Source organism: Sceloporus occidentalis, unplaced genomic scaffold (assembly GCF_023333645.1).
Source record: "Sceloporus occidentalis isolate IW3139 unplaced genomic scaffold, rSceOcc1.0.p SCAF_1, whole genome shotgun sequence".
Taxonomy (NCBI): Eukaryota; Metazoa; Chordata; class Lepidosauria; order Squamata; family Phrynosomatidae; genus Sceloporus; species Sceloporus occidentalis.
This window is the reverse complement of record NW_028316981.1, coordinates 27,062,469-27,076,804: the sequence shown is the minus strand read 5'-3', so window position 1 is coordinate 27,076,804 and position 14,336 is coordinate 27,062,469. Positions and strand designations below refer to the sequence as shown.

The window sequence follows — 14,336 nt, the reverse complement described above, 5'->3', positions numbered from 1 at the left end:
TTTCATAAGTGAGTTTCCAATAATTTTTATTTATTTCTTTATAAAGTCCTTTAAAAAGGAAACTTTGTTTTCTACACAGAAAATGCCTCTTTCTGTGCAAAAAAAATTAAAATAAAAATCCATGTGCATTTTTTTTTGCAAAGAATATGTCCCAAACTGTGAAGATTCACTTCCCTCTCATCTGAATTTTCTGGCACCGAGGAAACTCATTTTTATCTATCATCTGAATATTTTTTAATATTCTTTCCATGCATAAACTGATCTTATTCTCTGACTCCTTCTGTGTTAATAGCACAAACAATAAAAGTTGAAAACCTCAGATCATCTCATTCATTTCCTGGAAGTGATTCCATCAGTATGGAAAATGTCCTACAGCTATATATCCCCTAGCACGATAGTCTCATCCCATTCAGGCCTCCTCTCCATGGTTGAAAATTGGATTCATGGATACATACCCTTCAGGAAATCATAGCAGAAAGAAATGTGAGCTACATGTATCTGGTTCAACTGACAACCAAGAATTCTCCAGCTAGGTTCAGACAATGTATACTGTATCAGTCTCATCCTATGTGTATATCCTGTGTGTAAAACAGGGAGTAAATTAGTGGCCTGTTTTGTTGTTTGCTGTTAACTGCCCTTGAGTCAACCCCAACTCATGGCACCCTTGTGAATGAGACACTTCCAATCTCCTCCTATCTTCCACTACTCTCCTTTCGGTCTTGTAAATTCAGGCCCTTGGCCTCTCTGGTTTAGTTATCCATCTGTCATGCAGTCTTCCTCTCTTGCTACTACCATCTACCTTTCCTAGCTTTATTGTCTTTTCTAATGAGTCGTGCCTTCACATGATGTGCCAAAGGACAACAGCCTCAATTTGATCATCTTGGCTTCCAAAAAGATTTCAGGCTTGATCTGTTCAAGGACCCATCTGTTTGTATTTTTGGCCACCCACAGTATCCTCAGCACTCTTCTCCAGCACCACATCTCAAATAGGTTGATCTTTCTGTCGGATTTCTTCACTTTACAATTTTCACATCCATACATGGCTATGGGAAATACAGTAGTTTGGACAATTCTGAATTTGGTGCTCAGTTGTATAGCTTTACACTTAGGATCTTGTCTAGTTCTTTCACAGCCACACTTCCCATTCCTAGTCATCTTCTGATTTTTTGACTGCAATCTCCATTTTGAAAAATGTTTGATCTAAGGTATGGGAACTCTAACGAAAGCTAAAACTGACTTGGTGTCTATGGTGACTAAAGTAGGGGCTAGCAGCCAGAGTCTCCCTCCTCATCTACATCTATCTCCTAGGAATAGTGCACAAATTCAATTCTAGTAGCAACACAAGAGTTGCATTGGGGACTTAGATTAGTCCCAGCTATATTCTTAGTCCTGCAGGACATCTAGTCACTGGCTAGAGACTTGGGGAATACTGTTGTATAAATGTTATGGACAATTAGTATCTTAGTCAGTCTCTCAAAAGGCACTGGCTAGATTTGCCAGAAGTCAGCCCATCATCACAGTAGAGTTTTGAAATGCAATCCATTTTCATAAGGCCTCATTAATGTGCTGTGGCTGTGCTGTGGAGCAGCAGGAATTAGAGCAAGTTTGAGAGCGAGCTGCCTGGAGTCAGCATATCTTGACAGAAGGTCATCAATCAAGGCCCCGAGTTTCTTGTTGCATATTCCTTGTATATGCCAAGAATGATAGACTCCTCGGCACATTTCAAAGTGCACAAGTTGGCAAATCTCCCTTGAGCCAACCAGCTTTCAGGCAGCTTCATTCCACACTCTGCCTCCTGCACTCATACTGTTTGCAAGGCTCAAGAAGATTCTGTCAAATTGGAGAATGACGTCTTTGTCTTCTTTTGCCCCTCTGCTGCTTGCTGTTTACCTAATTGAAATTATTTCTGAAAATGACACTTCTGCCCCTGATGTAATAAAACTTCTAAGGAAGAATGTAAAAAATACTTGCAGGTTCTCTTGTCCTCAGTGAGAAAGGTTGAGAAAATAATGCATCGCTGCAAGATTCTTCATATATTGGCTCTCTTTCTGGGGAACATAGACCCAAATACCAAAGCAACCAAGTGTTTCAGGTTTCTCATCATTCACAAAAAATTAGACATTAACTCTTTAATAGTCTAATAGTTTGTATATACAGGTGGGCAGCTGTCTAGAGGCCAGGTGCCAATCACCCCACTCCAAATCCAAATATCTCAATTTTCCTCTGCAGTACCTCCCAAAATGGTGACAGAAGGTGATGCCATACCACATCCTGTTTTCATTTTGAGAGAGACTGCAGAGAAAATGGAGGTATTTGAGAGATAGTATCTGATTCTGGAATGCCTGTGGGGGTGGAGGCTTTTCCACATGGTTTGGAGCAGTTTGTAGGAGGTTGGAGGCTTTGGGGCAACTGTTAAAGGGCTTTAGGGTCCAAAAAAGCACAGTCTAGGGACCACAGGCAACCCACCAACTGCAGTTTGCCTGTCCCCAATATATGCCTTTCCTTGAATGTAAGCAAAGCTTTCTTAGTGCTCAGGGCCGAACACATTCACACAACAGCCCTGTGCAAGCAATCATAGCTGCCAACCACCTCCCAACCACCTCTGGTTTGAGCCAGAGCTTTGAACTATATGACAACCTTTTAAAATAAATGTTGCATCGTATTATTAAAGTTGTGGGGAAGGAGGAATTTAATCAGAGGCAGAGGTAGCTGAGGGTACAGCCCAGAACTCCTTGAAATTTGTGAAATTTTGTATACATTGGCAAAACATTTACACTGAGGACTAGTACTTTGCTTTTAAAATGCAAAATTAGAGACCTGTGGGAGTTTGCCATATCTAAGGTATCATCTTTACAAACCTCAGTGTACAGAATGATAACACAAGATGAACAATGAAGTAGCTAGCCAAGAAGTCCTACTTCTTGTAACATGGGAAATTCCAGCAGTGCCTTCATGTCTTCATATTTGAATGAATGGCCTGCCTGAAATCATTGTATTCATGACTAGCTCACTAAAAACAACTGTGAATTTCTAAAGGCCATCCAGAGTATCACCTTCCACAGGCCTGTTAGGGGGCTCATTGTCTACAAAGTATGTTTAAGTGAGAATTGTTCCTCATTGAAAGTACAGAACAGACTGTGTGAATTTCTGAGAAATTCTGCCCCTAATAGCTTGGCACACACTACAGTAGTATCTTAAGTATGGAAAATCATTAACTGAATGGAACCACTGAGGAAAAACACCTACCACAACTGAAGGTAAGACACTTGGTACAACCTGATATTTGGGACTTGGAAGTATCAAAAATGTTTGTGGGAATAATTGTGTGGAGCTCTGCTTTCATCCGACTGAGGAGTTTATCACACAAACCTGTTGTCACGCCACAGTCATGGTAGTTTTAAGAATGGAAACATATCTGGCATATTTTTATCATATTTTCCCCCAAGATCCATGGTTGCATGATCTGTTTTCCATGCTGCCTTCAGGAGGAAGGGGGAAACAAGCTATCACAGTTGCCGACCACTTTCCAATGCCAGCTGCTGTGTGAATATACACCCAGCAGCCAGCTCCACAAAGGTGTTAGCAGCTGCAATTGCACCTCCTCCCCACCTCCTAAAGCCCAGGGCTGAACACATTCGCACAACAGCCCTGTGCAAATGATCACAGCTGCCAACTACCTCCCAAAGCCAGCACACAGCAGCCAGCTTCAGGAAGTTGTTGGCGGCACGATCACTTCGGGGGGGAGCAAAATTATACCCTGCCACACCTTGTGACTAGGGATTTAAAGAATATTCTCCAAAATTCGAAAATTAGGAGAAATATTCCTAATTCGACAATTTCGATAACATTTTAGAGAGGAGAAATTCTGAGCAGTTCTCGATCAATGAGTAAGAATCTTGATTGTTAGTCATTTCGAAATGAAGGGAAGAGAAGAAACTTTTCAGCTCACTCGGATGGCCAGGATTTGCATATTTTGTGTAAGAATAGCTACCATTCATCCTGGAGGCTATTTCCTTTGTTAGCGTGATTTGCTCCAACTTTGCTTAATCACAGCTTTGCATTGAAAAACAAAAGAGAACAAAAGATGAGGCCTTCTGCCCTTTATGCCATGCTCTGAGCCTCTGCCATTCAAATTCTCACAGGAGAGGAGAAGGGTGAAATTTTAGCATTGGATCAAAGATGTGTGTGTAAGCATATACATGCAACATTACACTTTCAGCACAGCTCCACACAGTTTGTCTGTGTGTATATAGATATATGTGTGTGTGTGTGTGTATGTATATGTATGTATATATATATATATACAAACACACAAAGATGTGTGTGTAAGCATATACATGCAGCATTACACTTTCACCTGCTCCACAGTTTGTGTGTGTGTGTGTGTGTGTGTGTGTGTGTGTGTGTATATACAAACACACAAAGATGTGTGTGTAAGCATATACATGCAACATTACACTTTCAGCACAGCTCCACACAGTTTGTCTGTGTGTATATATATGTGTGTGTGTGTGTGTGTGTATGTGTATGTATGTATGTATGTATGTATGTATACAAACACACAAAGATGTGTGTGTAAGCATATACATGCAACATTACACTTTCAGCACAGCTCCACACAGTTTGTCTGTGTGTATATATTTGTGTGTGTGTGTGTGTGTGTGTGTGTATATATATGTATGTATGTATATATACAAACACACAAAGATGTGTGTGTAAGCATATACATGCAACATTACACTTTCAGCACAGCTTCACAGTTTGTCTGTGTGTATATATACATATATGTGTGTGTGTGTGTATGTATATGTATGTATGTATATATATATATACACAAACACACAAAGATGTGTGTGTAAGCATATACATGCAACATTACACTTTCAGCACAGCTTCACACAGTTTGTCTGTGTGTATATATACATATATGTGTGTGTATATGTATATGTATGTATGTATATATATATATACACAAACACACAAAGATGTGTGTGTAAGCATATACATGCAACATTACACTTTCAGCACAGCTCCACACAGTTTGTCTGTATGTGTATATATATGTGTGTGTGTGTGTGTATGTATATGTATGTATGTATATATATATATACAAACACACAAAGATGTGTGTGTAAGCATATACATGCAACATTACACTTTCAGCACAGCTCCACACAGTTTGTCTGTGTGTATATATATATATATATGTGTGTGTGTGTGTGTGTGTATGTATATGTATGTATGTATGTGTGTATATATATATATATATATATACAAACACACAAAGATGTGTGTGTAAGCATATACATGCAACATTACACTTTCAGCACAACTCCACACAGTTTGTCTGTGTGTATATATATATATATATGCGTGTGTGTATATGTATATGTATGTATGTGTGTATATATATATATATACACACACACACACACACACACACACACACAAACAAAGATGTGTGTGCAAGCATATTACATGCAGCATTACAGTTTCGGCTGCTCCACAGTTTGTGTGTGTGTACACACACACACACACACACACAGCTGTGTATGTACACATACAAATACGGCTTCACACTTTTGGCAGTAACACTACAAGTGTGTGTGTGTGTGTGTGTGTGTGTGGATATTCTGCACTTTCCTTGCCAATTATTATTATTATTATTATTATTATTATTATTATTATTAGACCTTGGCATCACCATGGGAGAGGTGCAGAGTTGGATCCCATGTATTCCTTCATAGCAGAAGGGGGTTGGACTGGATGGTCCTTGAGGGTCCCCTCTAGCATTTCTTGTTGAGGCTGGGCTTTTTTTCCCTTTTGTGTGTGTGCCTTCAGGTTTTTTTAAGCATAGGAATGTTGTTTAAACCTCTGCCAAACTTCCTTTTGAGATGGTAATTGAGTTTGAAATGCAAAGTAATTAGCGTAATTATTCGCCTTGTCTTTTATTGTCATTCAGAGAAATCTGTGAAAAATATTTCGCTGGCTGCTGAAGGGGAGAGAAGAAATCACCCTTTGAAAGGGCCATTTCTGGAAAGAGTATTTTTTTTAAAAAAATTATCCTCAAGGTGTCACTGAACGAGGAGAAAAACATCGGTTTCTCCAATCACTCCTTGTGACTATCTGATTAGTGGAACTGCAGCAGAAAAGACCTATCACACAAAGGCAGTAATGGAATAGCAGCTAGATTGAATATCACACTTTTGATGGGTTTTGCCCATCAATGAAAAAGTGTGCTACATGAATGGACAACAGCAGGACAGACACAACGTTGTGTGATAAGTACCTGTTAAAATTCTGCTTTTTAGCCTTATACAGTAAAGTCTTGTGTACTAACTCTCTCTCTTACCTGTGAAACAGCATGGCATTGTTCCTGAGCAAATGGGATAAAGCACTGATCATCAAATCTATTGTAACACTAAAAGCCTGGTCCAGATCAGTTCTGATACATGGCAGATAGACTATGCTCCTTTTGTCTAATTTGCTGTCTTTCATTGTTGTCGGATCTCTGCTTAGCCATGGCATGCAATGTCAAGAGATTTCTTTAACACACTTGTTAATTTGTAAGTCATTTTATAACACAGTGACATATAGCTTTTATGATAAGTATTGCCTACAGCTATGGAAATTTGCACTTCATACTGCCATTGTTCATTGAGTAGGGAGAAGAACATCATTGTTTATTTCACAGTAACTACCAGTGACCTTTAAAAGAACAAGCAAAAGGTTGTGTGAGAAGTCTCCTTAAAGAGCAAAAGAACTGGCTTTGGAAAAATGAACTGAAAAATAGGAAAGTCTTCTAAGGATATAAAAGTTAGGACATTTGGAACACCTGAAATGACATTGTCACTTCTGGTCACCATTCTAGGGTGATAAATGACCAAAGAAATAGGCTTGTGGGTTAAAGTCTTCTAATAGTATTTCCAAACACTCTAATTAACTGATATGAGTCACAAAAATCCATTCAAAAGCACACAAAACATCACACTAGAATATCAGCTCCTGCACTTAATCAAAGCTGAGTAACAAGTGAATTGAGAAAAATATCAAATTTATGAAAGACTAGTGTGTGGTATGACAATTTTTTTTGTAATTTTCACATTCATCACTCACAGATACACTAAAAACAGCTACAATATTGAAGAAGAAAAATTTCATTGTTGGCCTGTGTCATTCATATAATAAAATTGAGGCCAATGTGTTATAACCCAATGACCCTTAGCCAGGTCATCTTTCTTGATCTCAAATACTACATTGAGTTTGTCTCAATAGATATTGGCTTGTGCTCTTAAGATAAGTTAACTTAAGGACATTGATAGCTGCTGTCCAGAATTATTTTTATTTTATTTTACTTTTACTTCCCCTTCCAAGATTCTTTGATAGCCAACTTGGAAATGGGTTCTTAAGAACTCAAATGTTCAACTCTTCTGCGATATTTTAATGGTCCTTATACAGTAAAGGTATTATCCAGCTCTGAGTTCTTATATTATTCATGGGTCACACAGCTATGCTTCTTTCCCTTTTTTTAATCCTTGGGAATGCATACGTATAACAATAAGCTATTGAGGAAGGGAGGACCTAGAAGTTGTTCATTGGTTTTAATCCAGATTTAGTCATGCTTAGAACCGATTCATTGAGATTAACATGACTAAAGTTATATGACTATTTCAAGTCCATACATTTTAAAGGGCCTGCTCTAAGTATGACTAAGTGTGGTTCCAGCCCATTTTGTTCTTACACTTAAAAATGTTCCTGCGAAAAATCTGTTATTATGGACTATTTATATTTTTTAAGTAAAAAAAGAAAAAGACAGAGAAAAGTTGTAGCTCTTCTTCTGATGTTATACTAGCAAATATTTGTGATATTGAATCAGAAAAAGTGTTCCATGTAGAGCTAGAAATCACATGCCAATTAGGGTGAGAGAACAACCCAGTTGGAGATTACGTTTGCTTTTGAAGTTAAAGGGTTCTTTCATGTATTTTAAGAGAAAAGGTCCCATTGTTTACCAAAAATAAGCAAATAAACAAAATTATAGATTCACTTGAGCAATACGAAGCAAGGCTGCATCTACACTGCAGTTTTGGGGGCCAAAATCATGGATTTTTGATATGACCCATGGGTCAAACATTGGGGCATGTTACAAAAGATCTAAAGGGGAAAACAAATCACCACGTCCCTCCCTCCTTCTCCCTCTTGGGACCTCTCCCAAGGGTCACAGTCTTGGCATGGAAAATGCAGAAACAAACCTTGGCACAGAGAGAGAGAGAGACAGTCCTCCTCCCTTTCCCACCGAGGCTCATTGCTTGCAAAACAGGGTACTAGCCTTGGCATGCTCTCTCTCTCTCTCTTCCTCCCTCTCCCTTGTCTCAGCAGCTGTTTGTTAGCTCTGGCTAAGAAGAAGAAAGTCTGAGGGATAAGACACACACAGAAAGAGAGGAGAGCATGCAGGGACTCAAACGGGGAGCTGTTTAAAGATCCCTGGCTATGAAGGAAGGGTAGGCACTTCTTTTAGGAATTTTATAAGCAATATTAACTCATTACCCCATATATAAGTCGACCCATGATTTTGGAGTCCATTTTGGGATATAAATTTCTTGACTTATAGTCAAGCATATATGGTGTTGCAGTTTGACACAACCTGCCAGTATGTTATAGTCTTTATCAGATCCTGTGCTATGCCCTTACTATGTAAGGTTAGATTAGCTTACAGTTGCAGACTGCTTAGGGAGTGCTTAATTGCACCAATAAGTGGTATAGAAATGTACTTGCTATTGCTATTAATTGCCATGGTTCAAAGCTATGGAATTCTGGGATCTGTAGCTTTGAGAGAAATTTAGCCTTCTTTGTCAGAGAGCTCTGTTGCCAAATAATAAACTTTATATCCCAGGATTCCACAAGATGAAACTATTACCGTTAAAGTGGTGGTTACCATTACCGTTAAAGTGGTTAAAGTGGTGTCAATTCTATAGCATAGTAGCAGCTCAAAAGAACAAGCTTTCCAATGCTTCAGAACTCTTCATCAGATTAAATGTTAAGCAAAGAAAGCAGTATTGTGAGGAAAGAAAAGCTGATTCAATGGGATTGCAGCCGCTTTCATTATGGAGCCAAGCATCTGTGAAGGGCCAAGTATCCAGCCTTGCCACCACTTACACAAACCAGAGCTTAGAAAAGTGATTATTTTGGACTATCCTACCCAGAGTGCCCCAGACAGTATACACCTAATTTTTGGTTATGCCCCCTTGTGGATACCAAAATCTGTGGATGTTCAAATCCCTTGAAATACAATGGGGGTAATAAAAGGGTGCCCCTGATATAAAATGGCAAAATCAAGGTTTGCTTTTTGGAATTTATATATATATTGAATATATTTCAAGCCACTTGAATCTGTGGACATAGAATCCATGGACATGGAGGGTTGTGTTATGCTGCAAAAACATAACTTTTCCAAGATCCTCACACAGATCTGCACCAAACCGGGACTCCATGGAAGCCTTTGTGCAAAGATGCTGGCAACCTCACAGGAAGCTATGAATCATCTGGGGTATTGCCCTGTGCCTGGTTCTACACAGAATACCTCTTCATGCTCTTAATGTGAAAAGGGTTTAAATACACTTAAGATGAAATACAGAGAGGAGGGGAGCAGCCAGGCTGCAATGAGATGCACAAATAAACAAGCCATTGACCTCAGTTGAGTTTATGTATATGACTCCACTGTTAACTGGATTAGGCTCTCCTAGGTGCTATGCAGATTTCTGATGCCACCTGGGACTGCTGATATAAAGCACAATGGCTGAGTAGTACATAACCATGTTTAAAAAGATAAAATCAAGCCATTACCTATCTCCAAGCTTAAGTGCAGGTCTGGATAATGGCCATGTTGTATTTTTTCAGAACTCCGTGCTGTTCTTCCCAATCACAGCTGCTTTAGCAGGTGCTTTGTTCCTGTAGCACCTCACATTTATCTTACTGTACAACTAAATTAACACACCATACCTTACAGGGTTGTATGTCAGTGCAGGATACCCACAAACGCACACAAGCCTTTGCTCATCCTGATTTGCGTTTTATTCCAGAGACTCTTGACAATTGCTTCACACTCACACATTGTGTAAACCAAAGTAATGTGTGGGAAAGGCTAAAGTGTTGTTAGTAGTGCTGAATATTTCAGGTGCTCCATCTCATCCGTGCAATGGTCCAGAACGGCATTTTAAGAGCTCCATTCAAAGGGAAACTGGAAATTCTCCTGGATTGGAATAGCTCTTTAAAACACTTTCATGGGCTATCATGTAAATCCTTCTTAATTCACACTTTATTGACCATAATGGTTCTATATAAATATTTTGTCGCTGCACATCTTATGTTGGCACCAAGCCATCTGCTACAACCTTTTCCTATAAACATTTCATAAGTCTGTTTTGTCTTGGTTATAGGGTGTAGTGGAGAGGAAGACGTAAGAAGGAAGACCAAAAAAAAAAAAAAAAAAACAGTAACCAAGGCTGCATCTGCACTGAAGAAACCAAGGCTGCATCTGCACCAAAGTTCTCTGCCAGAGAAGACTAAAAGTCTCACAAAGAACTGTCATGGCAGTTAAAGCGGTCTCAAAGTAGATTATTTCTGCAATGCAGATGCAGCCCAAGACAGCTTTTGCAGCTGCATCACTCAGCTAACCAGTTCCATCCTTAGCATTAAGCAGAATTGGATGGTTGGCTGTTCCCAGTGCCAGCAATATGTGCTTAGTTGCCTGCCCTTCACCTTCTAAGGGGCAAAACAGACTACCCCAAGGAGTGGCTTCTGGCTGTTCCTTTGCTCACCAGGTTGGGGCTGTGGCAACCGCATTCCACACCCCCAACCTGCCCTTTTCCCAACACAAAAAGAAGCAGCAGAAAGCCACTCCTGTTTGCACTGGGGAAAGGGTGAGTTTGCCACAGCAGCAGCATTTCTTTGGCACAGCGCATGTAAATGCTGTGCATCCGCCACATGTGCAGTCATCCATGCAGCTTTCTGGCAGACTGGGGGCATGCTACTGTCTGAATGTCACACCCCCAATCTGCCGGGGTTTGTTTCGTCTGTTTTGTCCCTAAGTCAACCTCCTGCCTTCAGGTGTGGTAGAGGATGGTGTTGAAGAAAGATCCCATGGCCAGGCAAGTCAGTTTCTGTACATGGAATGGAAAGGTGCCATCTTGTTCTTTGCATTTGATGGGCAACACTGGTCATGCTCACCAGAGACTGGGAACTGAAATCCAAAAATATGTCTTCCCAGATCTGCATATTTCCATTCAAGCCTGCCAGTTATAGTATTTATGTTATAGTCTTTATCTGATCCTGTGCTGTGCCCCCACTAAGTAAGGTTAGATTAGCTTATTTGTGTGAGCCCCACCTTTATGAATCCTTTCCTAAAGGCAGACAGGTGGCCCCATGCCATAACCTGCCCTTCCGCAGTGACACAAATCCTCTTGGTTTGTGTCAGTAATGTAGAATCAATGAATCAAATGATGAATGATGAATCAACATATATGTAAGTTTCACTATTTCAGGGGGTTTATTCTAGTTGGGGCTACCAACAAGAATCAGGCCAAAGTGCAGGGGTAGCTGTGTTAGCCATTTAATAAATACAAGCAAAAATCCATGAGTGATGCCTTTATTGGCCAACCGAAATGCACAATATACTTGTTGCAGGCCAAAATGTCTGTCTGCCTGCTTCTTGGCAGTGCTCTCACCTGAGATTCTTCCTCCTTTCCTTGAGGACTGGAGCAGTGGAGCCTAGCCCTGAGATCTGGAAACCCAAGAGCCACATCACAGCCTTGCTGTGTCAAGGGATCCCAAATGCTATTTATCTGGCTAGTCAAGCATTGCAACATACACACATACACATACACACACCCTTTTCCCTTTCCGTAATCAGCATAATCTGCTGTTGTTGGGGAAAAGCAACCCCATTAGCATTTCCTTGATTAGCCTGGTTCTTATATGGAATCAGGTCAAAAGCTCACACCACGAGCCCTAGCAGTATTAACACACCTCACCTTTGATTCCCTGGGGGAAACAAAATTTTCATCAGACTCCAGCCTTGATTACTCAGTGCCAGAATAAATGCATCATGCACATTGGCGACTTCTCTTAGTTTAGTTTTGCACATCAAGAGATCAGACTGCAGCCATGAATAAAGTGCCCACAGTAAACCTCTCCCGATCCTGCTCTAATTCCATGGAAGCAGATGGCCTAATAAAATGCAGGGTTGTAAAAACATTTTTTAAGAAAAACTTTATATTATCAGAAATCACTCCTTTCTCTCCCCCATTGATAGAACCACATGGAGGACTGCCAGGTTTCAGCCCTGTTATTCCAGGCCAAACCCTGAGACCTAATGGTGATCACCTGTGTTGTCACAGGTAAGAGGGAATTACAGCTTCTGGTGATGTCAAGATAAATCAAGCATCAAATACATTTGCACAAAATATGCCATTCAAATATAATGAGGGAAATACTTATACACATCCTTTCCAAGACAGTACTCTCACTCCAAGATTTCTCCTCCTTCACTTGAAAACAGGAAAAGAGTCCATGCCCTGAGACTCAGCGCCAGGACCTGATATCTGGAAAACCTAAGTCTATTAAATGTGGACATGCTGTTCATGTGTTTGAGAGGCAGAAAGTGTGTGAGAGAGAAAGAGAAATGCTCATTTTAAGAAAGATCTGTGTCCCTCTATATTGGAATAACTTCCACATCTCTGAAAGGAGTTCGATTCTATATGGACAGATTTGGAAGGCACGCTGTTTTCTTCCAAGTTTAACACATCTTGGATCTCCAGATCTCCTCAGTTCAGTTCGGATGTGTTTGAAGGGAATGCACACCCTTAGAAGCTATTGGTTGCAATCACCCTTAATGCTGCTCAGTATGCCTTAGCTCAAGAAGGTGAACAGTTCCAGAGGCAGAGGCGTTTATCAGACAGGGTCGGAACTGGAGCTTTTGTGTACTGGGCGATTCGAATTCGCGTGCTAATGCGAATGTACTTTCATACCTTGGAGTCCTTCCGCATTGGCGGGTTTCAAATTGCCCGATCTGCATTCGCGCGAAGTGCATTCAGTGCAGAATGTTTTACCAAACTGGACCTTAACATGCGGATTGGCCAATTCATATCGGCCACCTCGCGCATGCTCAGTGGTGCCCTGCATGGGCCGCGACCTTAAACGCTTCCGGGGTAAAAAGGGAGGTCATGTCCTTTTCCTGTTTTTCGTGCCTCGCATGACAGCCCAGTAAACAGCTGCTTAACATGCAGATTGGCTGCTCATGCACATTAACAATGCGATACAACGTGCCCATTACTGTTTCCTCTCTACATTCCTGCTTGGTTTTAATGTAACAATTACCTTCACTTGCAACAAATTAGCAATGCCCGGTTCTGCGTGCATGTGTGTGAATGTGTGTATGTATATGAACATAGGCATGGAAATATATACAGTACATGTTTTGCTCTAGGTGTGTGTGAGTGTGTGTATGTATATGAACATAGGCATGAAAATATATATATGTTTTGCTCTAGGTGTGTGTGAGTGTGTGTATGAACATAGGCATGGATATGGCGCGAATTTTCATTTTCTTTAACTCAAGAACTCTGCTCAAGTGGCATCAGGTTAGAATCAGATATTGAACAGAACCTTCCCTTTAAGTGTAAGATAGCAGCCAGTACTTACCTTTAAAGAAGTATTCCCAGTAGATTGACTGTTATATTTACTACTAAAGACTTTGCAGTATGGACAACGAGGGATCTGCCGCAGTCACCTGCAACTCTTGTGGGATGTTTCTCTTCTTGCCTACAGAAGTGGAGAACTTCACATGCACCAAGTGCAAGTTGGTAGCACTCTTGGAGGAGAAAGTGCAGCAGCTGGAGTCCAGAGTAGCTACACTTCAGCATATTAGGGAACAAGAGGACTTCCTGGACACAATAGAACTAACCATCTTGGATGAGTACCACGCAGAGGAAGATGCTAGGGTGGAAGAGGTCACTTGCCAAACAGAGGAGGCAGACAGCTGGAGGAATGTCACAAAGAGAAGTAAGCCAAGAAGGAATTGTTCGGGGAGCTTGCAGCTAGAGAATCGATTCAAAGCTCTTTACCTTATCAAGGAGGATGAAGAAGAGCAGCATGGACAGGCTTCGGGGACAGAACGGGAGCCTGAGAGTCCCACCCGAGGGAACAGTCGCTGCTAAGCCTCGGAGGAGGCGTGTGGTCGTAGTGGGGGACTCCTTGCTGAGGGGTACAGAAGCAGTGATTTGTAGGCCTGACAAGATGTCTCGAGAGGTGTGTTGTCTTCCAGGTGCAAAGATCTGTGATGT

The 14,336-nt window shown here is 40.8% G+C and overlaps 1 protein-coding gene across 4 annotated transcripts in view; it reads left to right on the top strand.

Annotated features, from left to right (window-relative positions):
* CFAP20DC (CFAP20 domain containing) overlaps positions 1-6,427 on the top strand; it is a 254,220-nt gene extending 247,793 nt beyond the window's left edge. For all 4 annotated transcript variants that reach the window (XM_089518704.1, XM_089518719.1, XM_089518733.1 and 1 more), the window contains one exon: positions 5,963-6,427. In XM_089518704.1, coding sequence (XP_089374830.1) covers positions 5,963-6,081 — 119 coding nt within the window. In that variant the 3' untranslated portion in view covers positions 6,082-6,427. The remainder of the gene's footprint in view (positions 1-5,962) is intronic.
* The last annotated feature ends 7,909 nt before the right edge of the window (positions 6,428-14,336 follow it).